This window comes from Haliaeetus albicilla, chromosome 7, assembly GCF_947461875.1.
Source record: "Haliaeetus albicilla chromosome 7, bHalAlb1.1, whole genome shotgun sequence".
NCBI classification, from domain to species: domain Eukaryota; kingdom Metazoa; phylum Chordata; class Aves; order Accipitriformes; family Accipitridae; genus Haliaeetus; species Haliaeetus albicilla.
Window position 1 is genome coordinate 36,228,957 of NC_091489.1, and position 19,682 is coordinate 36,248,638.

General features: G+C 42.1%; 2 protein-coding genes across 7 annotated transcripts; one reads left to right on the forward strand and one right to left on the reverse strand.

Annotated features, from left to right (window-relative positions):
- Positions 1 to 3,732: 3,732 nt before the first annotated feature.
- Positions 3,733 to 5,217, reverse strand: LOC104317075 (prolyl-tRNA synthetase associated domain-containing protein 1). Its single transcript, XM_069787688.1, has 2 exons — positions 5,024 to 5,217; positions 3,733 to 4,261 (listed from the first exon to the last, which is right to left on the reverse strand). Exons 1-2 carry the CDS (start codon positions 5,108 to 5,110, stop codon positions 3,824 to 3,826), a joined length of 525 nt encoding a protein of 174 aa, XP_069643789.1. The 5' UTR covers positions 5,111 to 5,217; the 3' UTR covers positions 3,733 to 3,823.
- A 2,726-nt stretch (positions 5,218 to 7,943) lies between these two features.
- Positions 7,944 to 19,562, forward strand: MTIF2 (mitochondrial translational initiation factor 2). 6 transcript variants are annotated; one of them, XM_069787690.1, is made up of 15 exons: positions 7,944 to 8,018; positions 8,629 to 8,753; positions 9,433 to 9,670; positions 10,176 to 10,281; positions 11,578 to 11,749; positions 12,157 to 12,317; positions 12,743 to 12,919; positions 13,452 to 13,591; positions 14,819 to 14,943; positions 15,445 to 15,649; positions 16,508 to 16,760; positions 17,443 to 17,583; positions 18,391 to 18,555; positions 18,769 to 18,909; positions 19,304 to 19,562. In XM_069787690.1, the coding sequence occupies exons 3-15, from the start codon at positions 9,446 to 9,448 to the stop codon at positions 19,471 to 19,473; spliced, it is 2,181 nt and encodes a 726-aa protein (XP_069643791.1). In that variant the 5' UTR covers positions 7,944 to 8,018; positions 8,629 to 8,753; positions 9,433 to 9,445; the 3' UTR covers positions 19,474 to 19,562. The 6 variants fall into 6 exon arrangements, with proteins under 6 accessions (XP_069643791.1, XP_069643794.1, XP_069643792.1 ...); XM_069787693.1 differs by lacking the exon at positions 7,944 to 8,018 and having other exon boundaries at positions 8,108 to 8,753; positions 9,384 to 9,670; XM_069787691.1 differs by lacking the exon at positions 7,944 to 8,018 and having other exon boundaries at positions 8,108 to 8,753; positions 9,439 to 9,670.
- Positions 19,563 to 19,682: the final 120 nt, after the last annotated feature.

The following is a 19,682-nucleotide window of genomic DNA, read 5'->3' on the forward strand; positions in this document are numbered from 1 at the left end:
ACTCATAATCTGCCCGCACTGCACGTGGCTGTGTCTTTTTTTGTTACATGGGCATCTCCTGATGTTTCATTTATTGGCTCAGCTCTCTTCTGTATTCATTAAGTTGTCCAAGATTACCTGTCACAACACTTGCTTTTTGCAAATTATTACACCTTCTTAAAGCATTCGTGCAATCACAGCCAGGGTGTAGTCACAAACTTTGCAATTACTATTTGATTGATAATGTGTATTAGAAATGAACCCCCCTCATCCAAAAACCTCTGCAAAGTTTCCTCATACGAGAGAATCGGCAAGAGTTTGGGGGCAGATTTCATCCTGCTAGGGCAGAGGCTAGCGTAGGATGGGCTTGTGTGCCCGAGTACTGGCTAGTGCCTGTCTGTGCCGTTGTAAGGAGGTTTCAACCCACTTTGTATCGGTACAGAGGCCAGAGTGGGATTTGGGGTTGTATTTGCTAAATTAGCCAAAAGCAGCACCGGGGATATGTTTGCATTTAAAAGATCAGAATTCACTTCTCCCAGCACTTTGTTTTGCAAAGAAGTTTCAGAGCAGAAGAGCAGTCAGGAGGTTCACCGTGCTCTGACGATTTTTAAATTATTTTCTTTTTTCTTTCTTGATCTTTCCAGTCTGTGCCCTTAAAATTAAAATAAAATAAAAATGAAAGTTTAATCTGGGAGCTGCTTCAGATTTTCTGAAACACAAACTCCCAGGAGAAGAACATGGCAGCTGTTGGACAGCATACAAGAGTACACACACAGCTTTTTACCACTAGAGTTGCCAAATCTGTCACTGTTAGTTCAAGATTACAAAAGAGGTTGTAGTAATTTTTATTTACTTTTCTGATAGTCTGCTGAGGATTTAGTTAACATTCCCAACACATATTATTTCTAAACTTTTTCCAAGGCATGATGCAGCCTCAACAAAGGAGCTCATGTATGATTTTTAGAGTTAGATGATAATGTATATGTAAATAATGCTTTGATATTAATAAAACTGCCTTAAAGGAATGTACCTAGGTGTGAAACAAAACTTTAAAAGCTCTTATTTAAAACTGTAATTTCCTTTACGTATTGATTTTTTTAATGTTTGCCATTGTATACATTTATTAATGATGTTATTAAAATGCCAAACCAAATAATTTTTATTCTTATTTTGTGTGTACATTTATACACACTTTTTCTGGAAACTGATGTTACTGGAAGGATATTGGTGTTAAGTAATGGCGCTGTGGTCAGTTGGTGATGTGTTCAGTGAGTATTTCTTCCGGAAGGAAACCGGTAAAACTAGCGGAATTTTTCTGGATGGTGTGTAGTTTCGTGTTGTTTATTTGTGTAGACCTGTGTAGCTTTTAACTATAGACTATTTTGATAGTATTTAAAAAAAAAAAAGACACTAATTTCATAAGTAAATACAAAAATAAATCCTTATAGATTTGTCAAGTGTAGTATTTGAAACTTTGATTTTGCTTGGTCATTATTTTTGCTGAGACAAGTCTCAATCTCTTCTGATGACAAAGGTAGTTAAATTTTAGGTAGTACAGATTTTAAGATTTGTGAAGTATAGTAAACTGCTATTGTGCACATGTCTTTAAAACAGTTTCTCACACTTAAGCTTTCTGGATTTACAAACCTTCACAAGTCAAATTTAGTATTTTTTTTGAAGTGGTAAAGAATTTTGGGGTACTACAAAGAAGAAACCTTAAAGGGCCAGGAGAGTGAGTGGCAGGCAGAGGGTAAGATAAATTTTACTTTTAAAGACACATAAGACTGTATCTTAATATCTAGCTAATTTAGCAACGCATTTGTTGGTCCAGAGTTCATTAACCAATCCAATATTCCCAAATACCAGATGTCCCTTTCAGTCTTTTGTTTGACAGCAAATATAAAATCACATGCGTCTGGACATCTTTCTAGTGACTCTTCTATAGCTTCAGCACTCTTAGGTCGCTTCTTTCCCATTTGAGATGACTGCCATGATAGATGGGGCTGGTTTGTGTCTTTCTAAGGTGGAAGGGAGAATTTAAACTGCTGTGTCATCAAGTATTCTGTTGTTAAGTTCACACCTCTGAGAACAGCTGCCAAATCCTTCAGAAATTAAGGAAACCATGTTAAGGATGTTGGTGAAGTAACTTGCCTTGTCCTAGAAGATGCTTTTTCTTACTCAGTTAATGGTAGTTATTCATTCTATAGAATTAAACATTTCACTTTCTTACGGGGGGAAAAACAATCCAACACACAAATGTTGATGTTCTCATAGAAGTGTCTTGGCCATCTAGAATGAGACCGAGTCAGATGGGCTGATTTTTGCCTTGTGTTTCTTTTGAAGTGTTTCCCTTTGTCGTTGTTAGTAATTGCATCCTTTAGCATGATGCAGCAGCAAATAGTCATCCAAGATCGCAAGTCCTTTTACGTGTGTTTTCTTCACTCTTCTGTATTCTTTATTTCTGTTCTGTCTCAACTTGTGTTCACACTACTGCTTGCCTTTAGGTGTGGCTTGTATGTGACATTTTTGTTAGGCTGTGTTCAAAAGCCCCTTTCCCCCCCATCATCTTCAGATTTTGCCCCTAGTGTTCACTACTCCCCGTCTTTGGGTTTTGTGGGGGTACAGTGTGTTTATGGGACTTTAAGGAGTTTCTGCTGCTTCTGTCTTCAACACATGATCTGTCTGGAGGGCATTTTATTCATTTATGCGGGAGAGAGGAGGAGAAAGGATTAGATTAGAACTTTAATGTTGAGAATGTACTGGTCTTGTTCTTGCGACAGTAGATACTCTTCCATACTAAATATATATCATCTAGTGAAAGCCAAATCAGCCTCCCATCAGCCTCTTAAACGCACTGATGTTTGTACATGCAGTCCCCTTCTCCTGAATGGAGAAGCTCAAGTACAGCTACTTGCTGTACCATTCTTCCCACTCCTGTAGGTGCTGGTTAAGGGTACGGTGGAGCAGAGAAGATGCATGTCCTCCATGGGTTTGTGAATCTGTAGAAAAGGCGCACAAAAGTTAATACAGTTCTGGGTTGTATTGGCTTTCCTCCCAGGTGCCACCAGGACAATACTCCACCTGGTCAGGAACCCCCACTAACATTCCTCCTTGGAGCACTCCTGCCAGGAGGCAGGCTGGTAGTGGGTCACACCCCCGCCCCTGCCTGCTCTCGGGGGGCTCCCTCCTGCTCTGCTGTTTCTGGAGAGGCACGAGAAAGGGGCGAGGCATGAGAAGGGGGTGAGGCACATTCCTGTCTTCATGGGGCGATCACCAGAAGACTTCATCATTTCCCAAGGGGAGGATGCTGTGAAAATGCAACTAAAAACATAGACAATCAAATGCGTTTTCTGTAGTGTAGGTGAGTTGTTTTTTATTAGGTAAAAATAATAAAAAGCAATGTGTAGTAGCAGATAAATGGGTACAGGTACACAATTGAGACATCTCCATCCTGTGTGTACTGACAAGTATTTTAGAACTTTTAAGTTATTTGTTACTTCCTAATGATGTTAAGTTTAAACCTTCAAGGCCAGTACCAGGCACAGAAAGTTCCAGTTTTAATCATTTTATCAATAAACAGTGTAACATTATTTAAATAACACCTCTACTTACTGGTTACTTAGTGGTAGATTGCAAACATGTCTTTTTAGGAGTATTCTGTTAAACTTCTAACAACCTGAAGACAGTATTTTTTCCTCACCAGATTATACAATATAAACTTACACAATTGAAAAAAATAAAAAAGGAGTAAGCCTGGGTTTTTTTTCAGATTTTATTTGTAATGAGACTTTCATCAGTTTTGCTCTACAAAATCTATGCCTAGTAATAGAAAAGCGAGCTTCATCTACTTCGTATCTTCGTCAAACTGTATGATGATGGGATCATGGCCTGTCGATCTCACAAACTTCAAAAAGTCATTGGGGCTTAAGCCCATGGTTGCAGAATTTGTCATTGGATGGAAATACACCTTTTCATGGCCGCCCTGCAGAAAGCCAGCATCCAGCACAAACCTCACGTCTCCCTGGTCACAGAAGAGGGCTAGAGGTGTTGCACAGCCCTGGCCCACTTTCAGCTTTTCCAGCATGGCGTTTTCATCAGCAAATCTTAGGTTTCCACTTCCAACACCCAGTTTTTTAGCAAGATCATTTAAATTGACTTGCCTGTTGTGCAGAACAGTCACCAGCCAGAACCCTTTCTTCTTTTTGTCTTTAAGAAAAAGGTTTTTACTGTGACCTCCCTTCATGTGTTGGACATGGGGCATCATTTCTTCAACAGTGAACACCTGGAAAATACAATCCGTGTTGTGCGAGACTCTGTATCCCATAAGACTTTTAGTTGCGTACTGGCAGGTTATCTTTTGTTAAATACTTAGAAAATACTGAATGTTACACTCAGCCTAAAAGCTGTACCCTTTTATGAAGAGATTTTAAAAACATGAATAAAATGTGACATACTGTTCCTGCACACTGTCTGAATCATCTCTGTCTGATGTATACAGCAAAAGTATCACACTTGAAAAAGGCAGGCCTGACAGCATTCCTTTTTGCAGCTCCACCACAGACAGGCTGGAAAGACGTGGTGCGTGCACTTTTAACTGGAGTGAGAAAAAGTTTGGAAAGCATCCTACAGGCTGGTGGCTTTGTGGTGAAAAAGTGAATGGGCCGCAGCTCCTGGAACTGGAGGGGAACTGGAGGGCAAAAGGGGATCTGGGGGACAGAAACGTGGAGGGGACGCAACTCGACGTCTGTGCTCGGAATTGCCCAAAAAAACCCCAAATGTTGCCTGCCAGGCCCAGGCCCTGTAGGTCCATTTGGTGAGACATTCCATATTGATAACTAATCATCCTAAAAAATCGCGCATAGGGCACAAAACTTCCGTGTAACCTGCTCTATCCTGTTGGCGCGTAGACTTTTATTGCCGGATTTAAAAAAGATCCGGAGGGTGCCGAGAGGCAGCGCGGCGGGCCGCTGCCGGCCCAGCCCCCTCGGAAGGGGCCGGGACAGCGCCAAGGCCCGCAGGGAGAGACGGCGGTGGCGGCCCTTACCTGGGGGTGCTCGGCGGTGACCGTGGCGATCCCCAAGTCCCGCAGCCGCTGCGCCAGCGACTCCCGCAGCTCCGGCGCCGCCGCCATCGCCGTCCCGCTCCGCCGGGGCCAGGCGGGACGGGCGGGAAAGCCGCCCCCTCCGCCCCTCCCGTCGGGCAGCGCCCTGTCGAGCGGCGCCTGCCGTGGCGTTGAAATGGCGTCCTGCCTCTCACACGGCAGCCCGCCGTCCCTGCCGGCCCCGGGAAGGCTGCAGTAGAGCCAGGCCGCTGAACGAGGTCCGTCAGCAGCTTCTGAGCTCGAAGTGAGCTGTAAAGAGAATACTTTTGCAGTAAGTTTTCATAAGGCAAAAAAAACCCCGAAGCTTCAGAGCTGGGTATAACAGCTGAACGCATTATTGCTGTAACATGTCTAATGTGGAAGTTGTTTTGGGGTTTTTGTTCTAATTTAGAGCTGAAGTGTGCGAGCACGGAGCGCACTACAAAAAATTAGCAGTCTTGGCCATCGGGTCAAGCTGAAAGCCGGGCAATAGGAGCCAGTTGCTGAGGCCCCTGCCTTAAAGCCAAACATGGGAACGGGGTGCCCAGAGAGGCTCCAAAGTCTCCGTCTGTGGAGATCCTCCAAACCCCATGGGACATGATCCCAGGCAGCCTGCTCGCTGTCTACTGACCCTGCTTGAGCCAGGGATTGAGACCATCTCCAGAGTGGCCTTCCCACCTCTGCAGTTCCGTGGTCCTGTGACACACCAGAGACCAGAGCTTGCTGTCTCCTTAGGGGCAGAAAAATCCAGCTGTCCCTCCCGTCTTGCCGCTCCATGAGCCTCCTGCCATCCTCCTTCAGCCTCACCTAGCTGGAGAACAAAGCTCTCCATAACACTTTTCCGTATGACTCCCTGTACCTCCCCTCCCATGCAGTTCACGTCCAGTGTGAGCTCTATTTGTTTCAAATACTGGTTTCAAAATAGGTATTTCTCTCAGACATATACGTATTAAATTTTTTGTACCTGTGTTTATTCTAATTTCAGATGCTAGCTTGTTGCCTATGTACAGTTTTGCTGAAAATGTTGCTGTTAAGTAAGGAAGTTGAGAAAAATTCAAAGCCAGAAAAATCAGACTCAGGTAAGCTACTCAGTTAAAGCTACACACTAAAAATCAGAACTGCATAATCAAATGTGTTTTTTTAAAGGCAACCAATAATAATCAAGAATTGCAACTAAGGGACAAAGCCAAGCATTAACAGCCACATAGTTAAGCGGAAAGTATTTCTGCAACCCAAACCATCATCCTGACCTATGACATCAGGAAATTATTTGTTTTCAGTTTGCCCTTCAGAAAAACAGGCAATCTGTAATAAAGCTTTAAATTAAAACAGTATGAGTCTGTGGTTAAGAGACATGTGGATAAAATGTGATCCCACGCTAATTCCCAGAGCCTTACAGCAGCACACAGAAAGATTTCCAGGCAGCATCCAACGGAAGATCAACTCAAAAAGCAGATTTGCAGTAAACTCTGATGACTGTTCTGCATGCTAAATTTATCTTTCAAATAAAACGTTTTTCAGGTCAATCCCAGACTCACCGGACAGTCCCATCGCACGAAGGACGCATTGCCCTCAGCATGCGGGCCAGCAGCTCTGTGGTGTCTGTGTGCTTGCACCGTCTTTCTGCCTGACTTGTCTCCCTGTGCAGGAACACAGACTGCATTTAATGCCCTTTACACAACCTTTGATATTTAAGCTTTTTTTACTGTGATTTATGTGAGATTATTTTTCCCATTTTACCTCTGGAGAAACACTCGAGGGCCCTGTGCATTATAAGGTATCAGCAGCTGGCACATTCATAAGCAGATGGTGCCTTTGAAATACAGGATGCTTTTTTTTTGTCAGTGCTCGGCATAAATGACCGAATACTTGCTGAAGCAAGATACTGAGGGCAGCAAAACACGTAGCTACCACCCATTGCAAGCATGCAGAAAACCACCTGTGTGAAGTGCCGCAAGTCCCGCATTACGGGCAAAGCCTGTCAAACACACAGCTCAAACATAGGTGGAGGAAATGACGGTTATGACTCGTAACACGCCGTTTGCAGCCACCTGGTGGAGGTGGCCCTAGAAGCAGTGCTGTCCCAAGCGGACCCCAAGGCTAAAGGATGTCATAGCATGTAACCTGGGATTATCTCTGGGTTTTACAAAAGGCATTAGCGAGGGAACATTAAGGATTTTTCAAAAACCACTTACAGAGCTTCTTCTTAGTTTTTTGGTTTTTTTTTCCCTAGTCTACTAAGTGATATTATTTTCCAGATGCCAAATTAGGGAGAACTTTCAAAAAAATCAGCCACGTTAAAGCTTTAGACTGAAGGTGGGCAGGAGGACATTGCAAAGAAAAGCGACCATCTCCTGGCAGGCAGGAGAAAACCAAATTTAAGTGTGTGTGTATATATATATGTGTGTATATATATATATATATATAAAAACTAATTCCCGAAACCCTAGGACGAGGGTAAGACGGCTCGGAGAAGGCCGGCAGCCTTCGGGTCGGCGCCGCCCAGGACCCTAGTCCTGCGAGGGGATCTCCCGCCTCCTGTGAGGAGAGGCTCCGCCCCCGCCCGGGACCCTAGTCCTGCGAGGGGATCTCCCGCCTCCTGCGAGGAGAGGCTCCGCCCCCGCCCGGGACCGTCCTGCGAGGGGATGTCCCGCCTCCTGTGAGGAGAGGCTCCGCCCCCGCCCGGGACCCTAGTCCTGCGAGGGGATCTCCCGCCTCCTGCGAGGAGAGGCTCCGCCCCCGCCCGGGACCGTCCTGCGAGGGGATGTCCCGCCTCCTGTGAGGAGAGGCTCCGCCCCCGCCCGGGAAGCCGAGCGTGGTGGCGCGCGCCGCCGGCCGCCACTGCGCCGGCGCGGTGCCCTCCCTCCACCCTGCGCGTGCGCAGAGAGCGGCTCGCCCGGCTTCAGGTGGGGAGGACGAGGCGGGCAGAGGGGGAGCGGGCGTTGGGTTCCCTCAGCGGGTCTGTCAGGGCGGAGGGCCGGGCAGGGCAGGCCAGGCCAGGCCAGGCCAGCGCTGTCCCGGGGCGGGGGACAGCGGGGAAGGGTATGGGGGGCTGCGGTTGCGGGGAGGGCTGCAGCTGGCGGGTCTCGGGAGCTTGGCGGCCGCACGGTGGGGGTCGTTGCGGTGTAGTTCCGCTCGCAGCAGGGTGGGACTGTTTCTGAGGCAGCCGTTCATGTTGGTTCCCCTCCTCTCCCTCCTCCCCCGGGGGTGAAAGCGGTTTGTTAGGCGAAAGGCCTGTGTAGCCTGGCGGCTTCTCTGCAGTAGTAGCCAAAACGATGAGCGTGAGAGCAGTACGAGCTAGAGGGGTGCGCCTGTCCCGGCCAGTGGTGACCCGCGGGCTCCGAGAGCCAGGAGTGGTTTCTTTGCAGTTAGCAACCTCGCGTGGATTTCTCCTTTGTGAGCTTGTCCAGCCTCGCCTTGACCTTATGTTAGTTTTCGGTGTATGCAGCGTCTTGCAGCAGCCCCTCGGTTTTACCGATTCTGCCCCTTTAAAGTTCTCTTTAGGGGCGGGGAAAAAGAAAAAAAGTTGCTTTTGGTTGGTTAGTTTGTCATCTGCTCACTTCCTGCAGGTAGCCGGAGACGAGAGTTTTTAAAGGGACCGCAGTCATTCTGAGAGGAACTGATAGCATTTCACTCATTTGGAGCTGCTTGGAAGATGGTACAAAGCCACCTTTTTTGAGAGAAGACACAGAAGGTGCAGAGAATGGTATCACTGAGCAGAAGGACGAAATAGGCAACTCTGAACAAGGAGAGAAGTTCAAATAGGAGACTGTTGTACAGGATAATTAGCAAAATTACTCAGACCAAAGTTAAGATGGTTAAAACAAGATGTGGGATGATCTGATAGAAGCATCTTGGAAAGCTTAATTGCTAAGCCAGGGCTTAGCCTCAAAGGACATCTCTGTCCATGTGACAACGCTGGTATTACTACAACACTATAGTCTTTTAGTGGGGGTATATGCTCATGTAAGCGACATTTTGCAAATGTGTTTTACTGGCTTAGAGAGGTAGGTTGCACCTGGATCCCTCTATCAGTATAGCATGAGGAGTGCAAATACCCCTTTTTTCCTAGGTAGCATCAAAGAACCTGAAATGGGGACTTTAGTAGTTTATATTAAAGATCATTGGAGATAGGTGAAAGATTTGTAAGCTGTGGCAGTATTAGTAAATCTGTGTGTCTGCAGTGGGACAGTGGAGAAAGGTGAAGTACTTAAGGAAACTGAAAAACTGAAACAGTTACTAAATAGCTCAACTTTCTCAGCGTTAAAAAGCCTGTTTTGAAAGATAACATTTGTGCCTTGTGTTCCTGTCCATATTATTATAGGAAAGAGGATCTTTCAGCTTTGAGACTGATTTCAGTGTGTTGTTTATAGTTTCAGTGAGGAAATGAATCGAGGGTTGATACTACAGTTTGAAAATCTGGTGCAGTTACGTGTTGCTTGCCGGCAGCTGCGTACTCTCTCCTACAGAAAAGTTTACAGAGCACAATGGAAGCCTGTGCAATCATCTGCGCATCCCGTGTGGTCTGTTCTTCTGTATCCGCAGTTCTGGCAAAAAGACAAATTAATCAGTGTTGCCTTACTGCAATGCAGACATCTAGCTACAAAGGAGGTAATTAATAAAATCCAGTAATCTCTGTTTTTATGTGAAATTTCAAAGTACAAGAGCTCAGTTTGAGCATTTTAATTAAAAAAAAAAAGAGCTTTATTAATGAATATAGAGAAGTTCTTATACATTTGTAAGACAAAATGTACTTAATCTATGACTGTATTGTGACTCCCTCTCAAATATTGACTTAAAGTGCTTATGCCAGCAGCATCGTGAATCTCGCAGAGGCAGGAGGAAGTTATTACAAACAAAAATGAAAATTTTGTTGATTTTTTCCTTGTTTTGAAAAATTAAAAATGAAAAAATATTTACGTATAGTATGCTATATGTTTTAAATACTCAGTACAATCTGTTAAGTCATTCATTTATTGTAATTCATTAGTATTGTAGTAAAAAAAGATGCATTTATATCATATAGCTTGAGACCATTGTCTTTTTAATACTGTGTTTATTATTTCTTAGTTTATGTCAGCTATGTGTTCCTATATACATCTCTCATTCCATGTAGGGGACAAAAAAGAAGAAAAAGAAGATAGCACTGACAAAAGGTGAAGTGGAGATAAGGCAGAAGATGACTGTTGAGGAACTTGCACGAGCTATGGGTAAAGATATAGGTGAGAGCCTGCTCTGTTGTTTGAGATTGAATGAAACACAGCAGTTAAAAATCTATCATGCCACTTTCATGAGTGGTAAAGGCAAAGATGAGTACAGTGGCATTAGTTAGTGGGTGCTAATCCCTCCCTTAGCCAGGTAGACTGCGCCCATGGCAAAGAAAATGTTGGTAGACACAATGGCAGACTCACAAGGAAAAAAAGTCGGGCTGTCCAAAGTACCAGGCAAGACACTTTGATGTGAAGAAGCCAGGACTCTCTTCTGTCTCCAGCAGAAAGGCTTCAGATCCATGTAGACTGCTCTTTATGATTGTGTTTCCTAAGTGCTAAATTATTCTGGAAGGAGAAATGTTGCACCCTGGTTTGTCGAAGCTGGACCCCTGTGAGAAAGAATTCATGGCTAAAGAGGGAAGGCACAAAAGAGCTTCAGTCCCTATTCCAACCCTGGGAGCAGGAATCTTGGATTCAGGAGCAATATGTATTTCATTAAAACAGTCATTCGATTACTGGGAGCAGGCAGGACTTGTCTGGAAACACTCCCCTCTTGAGGTGACTGCCCTAACAACTGGCTTACAGAAGCAAGCTTGTGCTTTTAATCCCATGAACCATTCCTGGTTGTATAGCGGCTCAGCTTGACCAGCTTTCAATGATGTTTTAGGAGGGTTACTAGCATGTTTTGACTATTGACATTTGAAGTAATTCCATACCTGCGTAATACCAATCCCCAATGTCTTTTTATCCAGCTGGGTACTTTTTCTGGCAAACTTCCCTCTCAGCAATGAGGAGAGAAGCAGAAAAGTCTGTCATGTCTTGCTGTACATTTCTGATATAGATTTGTAGTGGTACTTAGGTCAATAGGTAGTAATTTTTGACTGCTGCAGTATGTTCTGTATCTTTACCACGAAGGAAGGTGGCATATGAACAGATTTATCAAATTTCCTTCCTCCTTGAATTGCTTCTTAGCTATTTGATTTAGATGAGTTTCATTTGGTTTGTTCTTAGGGGTTAATGGGAAAGTAGTCTATGAAAATCTGAGTGAAAAATAAGATTGTAGCATCTAATAAGGCAGTCGTTTTCAGTATACCTTTCTGAATCAAGTTCTTCATTCTTGCAAGTATGTAGCATAACAGGAACTTTTAGATAAATCTAACTAAAGGGAAAACGCTTGGTGAATGAAACATATTAGCATGTTACAAACTACTAATGAAAAAGTCTTAAACTGTATGAAGTGGTGGTGGTGGGGTTGTCCCACATGTTTTTGTGGATTTAATTGTTAAGTGCCTTTATTTTTTTCTTCAGATCATATTTATGAAGCACTGCTATACACAGACGTTGACCTTGATTCACTGGAACCAGATTCTGTCTTATATGAAGACCATATCAAGCTGATTGTTAAAAAATCAGGAATGAAGTATAAATCAGCAAAACTGAAAGAGGAAAAAGAAAGAGAAAACACAGATGCTGTGAAAAGGTAAGCTCTGTTCTTTTTGGGTCTTTTTATCCTGTTTGTTTCTGCAAGTGTTTTTCATGTACTGTATTTTCTTTATTGTGATGGTATGTTGATAATACCTGATATGGCCACAATCTGATAATTTTTAAAAGGTAAAGCTTACTATTTTGATTTCTTTGGCCATAAAACTGAAGAAAAGCCAATTCTTCTTTGATATACCGAATTGCTGTATTAATTGATGCAGGAGTAAGACTAAGAGGGCTAACTGTGTTGTGTAGCTAGGATTTATGATCATGGTGGGGAGAAGCTAGCCTCACCTATTGATCACTAAGTTCTGGTAAATGGCTCTTCATTAACCATAGTGGACATGCATGTCTCTCAGTAAACTTTTTTGGTACTTACAAAAGAAGTTCTTGTTCTAATTGTAGGCCTCCTGCAGACCCAGCAGTACTAACCCCACGGCCCCCGGTTGTTACTATCTTGGGCCACGTGGATCATGGGAAAACAACCTTACTTGACAGTCTACGAAAAACTCAAGTGGCATCAATGGAAGCAGGAGGCATTACGCAACACATTGGTGCTTTTCTTGGTATGATTGAAGTGTACGTGCTTGTGTATAAAATGGTTTACTCTCCGTCTTGTATAGCGGGCTGACTTGCTGCCAGTTCATTGGGCGAAAAATGTCGTGGCATAAACAGTTTGTATGTAAGCAGTGAAAAAGGAAATCATAACTTGTGATAACTGCCATAAGTGTGGATGGGACTTTGAAGTGTATTATCTGCGGAGTTGAAATTATATTTAGACTATTTTGGATTATGAAGGATTCCAGGGCACTTTTTCTTTCCTGAGGAGTTAAAAGCACCTTTGACCTCCATGCCAACAGTTACCTGTCTGCCTAAAATATGTTACTATTATTAAGAAAGTTCTTGAAGGAGTGATGCTTGATGTACAATAGGTCAAATAAAGCTATGTGAAATGCTGATTTTAAAACATACCATACGCGTTTTTTCACAGTGCATTTGCCCTCTGGGGAAAAGATAACTTTTCTTGATACTCCTGGACATGCAGCTTTTTCAGCCATGCGAGCAAGAGGTACCAATGTTACTGACATCGTCATACTGGTTGTAGCAGCAGAAGACGGAGTAATGCAACAAACTATAGAATCCATTCAACATGCTAAAAATGCAGGAGGTATGGCGTTTAACTTTGTTAATGGTACGTTTTGAAGTGAGTGGCAAGCCCAGTACACAAAGTTAATATACAAGATGTGTGTTACTATGCAGTTCAAATAATGAGTGCTTTGCAAACGTTTATTCACCTCTCAAAAGAAACTCCTTGAATTGTAATCCACAGAGCTTGGGAAGTAACTGTTGTAGTCCCATTCCTTCTCCCCTGGGAAGGTGTTTGAAAAATACACTGAATGTTGCAGTAATACATAGAGAGAGTAAAATACTAATATTTTTTTTGCAGGACTTGCAGGTTTGCCAGAAGAGCACTCAAAGGGGGTGTGTGCGGGGTTTATTGTCGGGGGTTTTTTTCCCTTCCCATGTTAGGGTAACTCCTCTAGCTTACACACGGTTGCTCAGATCTCAGTGGCTGCTCAATAGGCACCAAGTGAGATGATTTGTTCTAAGTGGTCATAACCTGCTCTAACCTTTCACTGCAGTCGTGCTAGTAGCAGCAAGTTTTTGTTAGGTTGGTAATGAGTTTGTTCTCTTTTTAGTTCCTCTTATCCTCGCCATTAATAAGTGTGACAAACCTGAAGCTGATCCTGAAAGAGTAAAGAAGGAATTGCTGGCTCATGATGTGGTCTGTGAAGAGTTTGGAGGTGACGTTCAAGCTGTAAATATTTCTGCACTCAAGGTAAAGTTTTGGTGGAAAAAATTTTGGTGTTCCTAGGTATCTAATATATGCATACAGCTGCATTTTTATTTGGCAACTGGAAAATAAAATGCTTATCTTCCTGGTATTTGACACCTTACCATGAGCCAAGCGCTGCTGGCTCTCACCAGAATTATTTGAAACATGCTCATATCGTATTTTGAGGCTCAGACCTTCAGTGAGCAATAATAATCTCATTTTTCTTCTGGAAATTTAGTGGATATTTTTCAGGTTAACCCTAATTTCTGTTTCCTCATATATTTGCTCACTGTATGGAATCAGTGCAAAATCAATGTTGGTGATAACGCTATGCATGAGGAGAAAAATTCAAACAAGGGTGAATAAATATTTTCCTAACACATGCCTAATCACAGGAACATAGTTTCATAGCAGTCTTACAAGATTTACCATCTTATCCTTGCAAACAACTGATAGGTAAAAACCAAATTAAAATCTGAACTTGAGGTTTGTGGTGGCCAAAGTAGTGTTTTCCAAACTGATGAAGCAGTGCCTTAGCCTTATTGCTATCTTTCTAAATGCATCCCAAGTAATTTTCTAAAATTTCAGGCAAGTTCAAGACCTTTTGAAGTCATGCCCTTACACTTAAAATAGGCGTACATAAAAATGGCTTCTCCATTCACCTCTGTAGCATATGTTTTGCCCTAATTTCCCGTAGACCTGGATCTGATGACTGACAGCTAGCTCATTGTACCTGTTCTCAAAAATAAAATGTAATTAGAACAAAGGGGAAAAAAAAAAGAAAACAGACCAACAGTTTTGTCTCTTTGATGTCCTGGAGTCTTGACTGGGTGGTAGATGTCATCAAGTTTCAATTTGGCTGTTCAGGTGTTTTGTTTGGGTTTTGGGTTTTTTTAATTTGTATTACTAATGTACTTGTAGCAGAATATTGCAAGGTCTTTTTCTGCATGCTTGACCTGGATGCTATGAACAGAGAAGCAGAGAAACTGTCCTTCCGAATGTTTTGTGCATTCTGGACTGGCTGAGCAGCAGTCTTAATAGTTCATTACTTCAGTGCCATCTTGCCTTGAAGGCAAAGGGATCTGTGCTATTGGACTGTATTGCATTGTTAGAAATTCTGAATTAAATGGGGGAATTTGGCACTAAGATTTCAACTCTGATCTTACTTTTATTGGGCGTTTGGTGTTTCCTTTATTCTTTATATATTATTTTGTGCGTGGTTTTATGCAGGGTGAAAACCTGATGGTTTTAGCAGAAGCAACTGTTGCTTTAGCAGAGGTGTTAGAACTGAAGGCAGATTCCACAGGTTTGGTAGAGGGGACTGTAATTGAGTCTCGCAAAGACAAAGGGAAAGGGTAAGTAATCTGCCACCTTTCCAACTTTAATGAAGCCATTTGTAACAATGGAGAGATACTGTTCAGGTGGTTTGTACCTCAATATTTATGTTTAACATTGAACTTTTTGTTGTTGTTTTTAGATAAAACTGTAATAGTTTCTTTGCAGTGTTTGTAACTAAAGCATTGAAGTGTTGAATTCTAGAAAGTTGTTGGGGTTTGGGGTTTTTGCACAAGGTGGAGTGTCACTTAATGTGTAAAATCAGTCTGTTGCTGATTTCACAAATGCCAAGTTTTGTATTGATCTGCAGAAATGAAAAGAGTACAGTACAGGTTTTGGGCTTTTGCAAGTCACTTTGAAATTTTATTAGTGCTCTAATAAAAAGTGTCATAGGAATATTCTGCCTGTGATCGATCACAAGTATGTTCTGTTTTGTCTTTGCTTACCTGTGCTAACCATGAAAACTGTCAGGAGTCACTTTAATTTTGTCTGTTTTTTTTTTTTCCTCTGCACTTCACTAGTCCAGTTACCACAGCCATCATCCAAAGAGGAACTCTGAGGAAAGGCTGTGTTCTGGTTGCAGGGAAGACCTGGGCAAAAGTGCGTTTCATGTTTGATGAGAATGGCAAAGCTGTAGATGCAGCCTCTCCAGGCATCCCAGTGGAAATCATGGGCTGGAAGGAAGTCCCTTCAGCGGGAGATGAAATCCTTGAAGTAGAATCTGAGGTACAGAAAAAGCTGTTTAATGGAAACTTTATATGGCAGGATGAGAAGGAGCTGAGTTAAAAAATAAGTGATAGCTTTCATTCTAAATAACTTGGGTAATCTGACGAAAGATGAAGGCCGAGCAGGGGTATTAACAGACCTGAGCTAGGTGTTCTGTAAGAGGAATGAGGATTTGCATATTGCCTCTTTATTTTCCACTCTCCCCACCTCTCCCCTGCCAGACTGTCCTCTCCTCATCTCCATGCACCCAGATTAACCTGCTTTACAGTCACATGAAGAAAGCAGGCTGTCTCTGGAATTAAAGATGAATCACCTTTGGTTCATGCTTTTGCTTCTCATGGTCATCCTGCCTTCCTCCACACTTTGTTTGCAATGACTGGAGTCCTGAATGGCTTCTGCTGGGGTAATCTGGGATATGTTTAACGTGTTCCTTTTCTAAAGGCACGGAGGACTTTTCTCTTTCACAGGATTACACTATCATTTTACCTGGAGAACAGTCCAGTACTTAATGGTATCAGTGTTTTAATTTTAGAATGAGAGAACTGGTTTCTGACAAAATAATATGCATAAAATATAGCTTGAAATAGGTGTTGTGAGAGCTGGACAAATACCACATGAAAGAATGAACAGTAATTTATTCTCCTCTCCAGTGCGGAGATACCGTAAAAATAGGCCTTGGGTGATGTTGTATCCCAGGGAGGAAGCTGTTGTGCTCATTCTCTGCCATCCTTGCAGCAAAATCTATTGTTAAATATGAAAGAAAATGAGTGAGCCTGTAGAGAAGATGCAAAAGGATGAAACTGCATTAATGTGGAGTTTTCTGATGCAATGCTTTGAAAGGTAATGTTTCCTCCACAGCAAAGGGCGCATGAAGTTGTGGCTTGGAGAACCTATGTTGAACAACAGGAGAAGATGAAAAGGGAGATGGAAGTTATTGAAGAAAAGCAGAAGGAACACAGGATGGAATATGAGAAGAAGCAACAGAAGCTAGTCCATCTGACCTGGAGACAGAGGAAAGCGGTGCTGTACAAGGCCAATAAGCATCTAATGTTTTCAAAGCCTAAAGAGAGAACAGAGATGGACAAAAACGTGCTATCAGTAATTGTTAAAGGTGCTGTCCTATTCTGTTTACTCCTCCTTTGTTTTTGTGCTTCTCAAATGCTCGATCTGAAGCATAGCTCTAAATTATTAACTAAATGTCTGTTACCAGAAGTTTGATCAGCTTAAAACTGAACAGATTATTGACCTTCTCTCAGTAAGGGGCAGGGCATCAGAAAACATCCAGTGGTCAGAAGGATGCGCTTCCAGCAGGGCCAGAGGAACAGGAAAGTTTATGAGCCCAACCCCCTTATGTAGGAACTCCTGAGTAAAACCCATATGACTGCCTAAATATATATAAATTAAAAAATATATATTAAAAAAAAATACAAGCTATATGAGCAGCAGTACTGCATCAGCAAAATGGAGGACAAGAACAATTATGTGTTGGTTCAAGTGGGACAGGAGGAACTTGGTTTGACCTCACATTTAGTGATACATAAGCAGTGATGGTAGTAGCTGAAAAACTATGCAAACTTGACCTGAAAATGACAGCCTCTGGTCCTATTGTATTTATTCGGTTCATTTTTGGAATTAGTAGACTTGTTAGATGTATTTTAACATGCTACTGAAAATACAGTGAGAATGACAGATGTCAAAAGACTTTGTTGCATGGGAGTTGTCATTTCCTTAGTTCTACTTCAGTGTTTCTTTGGTGTATACAAAGTCAGCAATGCTTCCATTTGTATACGCAGGTGATGTAGATGGATCTGTTGAAGCTATTCTGAACATTCTGGACAGCTATGATGCTGAAGATGAATGTAAATTGGATATCATCCATTTTGGAATGGGAGATATCAGTGAAACCGATATAAATCTTGCTGAAGCATTTAATGGTGAGTGTATATTTAAAAATCCATTTACAATTAGTACAAACTCTTCATTGAAATGGGTAGGTCTCATTCTGGTTTTGTTTTCTCAATAATAATTAGCAGCATCAATAAGGTAAACTTACATGTATCTTGAAAATGTTCCCTGTAACAACAAACAGTAGCGCGGGCAGGGAAGGCTAAAAATCTCATGAAAATGGAAGGACTCTGACAAGCTGTTGCCAGTAGTTGTTAAGGTTAAACTCTTGACTCTTCAAAACAGGGCAAAGCTAGTAAAGTAGGTTACAAAAGAATTTCCTTTTGCTCAGGGAGGTAATTGGAAAGACTGTTAGTTGTTCTTGTTCATACCCTATAATTCTCACCTGCTGTAGAGGGTGTGTGGTCCTTGGACCTGCTAGTCCACAGCTGGATGAGAATGATTTAGAGTGTACTTCCAGCTTAATTTGGACAAACAAGCTGTTTTTCCAGCCCAAAAATGGGAGGTCCTTGTCCCTTTACGTAAGCTCTGGTGAGCTGTGTGTAAGCCTTAGTTTCTGCTTTGATACCTCCCGTTCTGTCATCAGGGAACTTTTCTGTGAGGGTTTTTTTGAGCCATTTGTCTTGATACAAGGTTAGTAGCAGTCGATGTGCAATAGTGGGCAAAGTAAATGGTCCCTCCTTAAAAGGGAAGCAGTAGTAAAATGCTGTTTCTTGTTTTGCTGACCACTAATTCTAACCTGTGCTGCAAGTTCAACATACAGAATAGACACAGCAGACACTTTCACTTAAAGAGCGATCTCTTGTAGTCATCACTTGCCAATTTTTATTTATCAGGTGTTGTATTTGGATTCAGTGTGAAAGCCAATGACAGCATTAAACAGCTGGCTGCTAAAAAGGGAATAAAAATTAAACTTCACGATATCATCTACAAATTTATTGAAGACTTGAAAGATGAGCTAAATAGCAGACTACCCCTGTCTGTGGTAGAGAACACAATAGGTGAGTCTTTGTTGACTGTTAAATTTTTGCTTCGTAATGTGGCCTTTTATTCTCCAATGAAATATTTGATACAATAGGAACATTTCCTATCCCTCTGTAGTTGCTTTTCTGTTTTGTTATAAAGCTGGGCAAGTGGAAGAGCGTACCTTGCTTCTACTTATTGCGAGTTTGTTATTCTTGTGTGCTTCATACAACTTTACTTTTTTCTTTTAGGGGAAGCTTCTGTTCTCAACATCTTCTCTGTTACAGTAGGAAAAAGCAAAATTCCGGTAGCTGGATGCAGAGTACAGAAGGGGCTGCTAGACAAAAAAATGAAATTTAAGTTAATCCGTAATGGGGATGTTATTTGGAAAGGTAAGTGCAATTGCCATAAAACGTGTATTTGCATTCAGAATTAGATGCTGTTTCCCTGTGGAGTTAGTGCAAAATGTGTGCATCCGATTGTAGGGCGATCCTGTATGTGATTTAGGATGGAGTTGCTTCAACTAGAGCCACTGTGCTGTTAGCCAGACTTTTTTCTAACAACTACCAACGCTGCTAGGAAAGCAGTAGCATCACAGGCTTTACCTGCTGAAAAGGACTGATGTCTGACTTTGATTAGCTGAAAGTGCTCACAGTCCCTATTTTTTCTTGCTTTCAATTTGTAGCTACAAGGTGAAACATTAATTCTCTAAGAAGGGCAAACCAAAACATTTTCATGCTCTGACATTAGTGGGCTCTCTTTCTTTGATGCACTTTCTCTTTGTAGGATCTTTATCATCACTGAGGCATCATAAAGATGATGTCCAGGTAATAAAAACGGGTATGGATTGTGGATTGAGTTTGGACAAGCATATAGAATTCAGTATTGGAGATGAAATTATCTGTTATGAAGAAAAAGAAGTTCAACAGACAACTTCCTGGGATCCAGGATTTTAAAATACATTTGAATACACTAACACCAAACAACATGTATTATTCCTGCCTGGCCTTCAACTCTTAACATTAAATGAACTTTCAGAGATGCATATGAGCTTCTTTATATGTGATGTTTATATAACAAAGTTCAGCTTTTAAAGCTCCCAGCCTCCCTTACTGGAAAATGGGATAAACTACAACAATTAATTGCAAGCACTTCAAGTGTCTAA

Coding starts and splice junctions, on each gene's coding strand:
- LOC104317075 (XM_069787688.1), bottom strand. CDS start 5,110: ATGGCGGCGGCGCCGGAGCTGCGGGAGTCGCTGGCGCAGCGGCTGCGG. Junction 4,262..5,023: donor TCACCGCCGAGCACCCCCAG/GTAAGGGCCGCC, acceptor TGTATTTTCCAG/GTGTTCACTGTTGAAGAAAT.
- MTIF2 (XM_069787690.1), top strand. CDS start 9,446: ATGAATCGAGGGTTGATACTACAGTTTGAAAATCTGGTGCAGTTACGT. Junction 15,650..16,507: donor TCCTTGAAGTAGAATCTGAG/GTACAGAAAAAG, acceptor TTTCCTCCACAG/CAAAGGGCGCATGAAGTTGT. Junction 18,910..19,303: donor TGGGGATGTTATTTGGAAAG/GTAAGTGCAATT, acceptor TTCTCTTTGTAG/GATCTTTATCATCACTGAGG.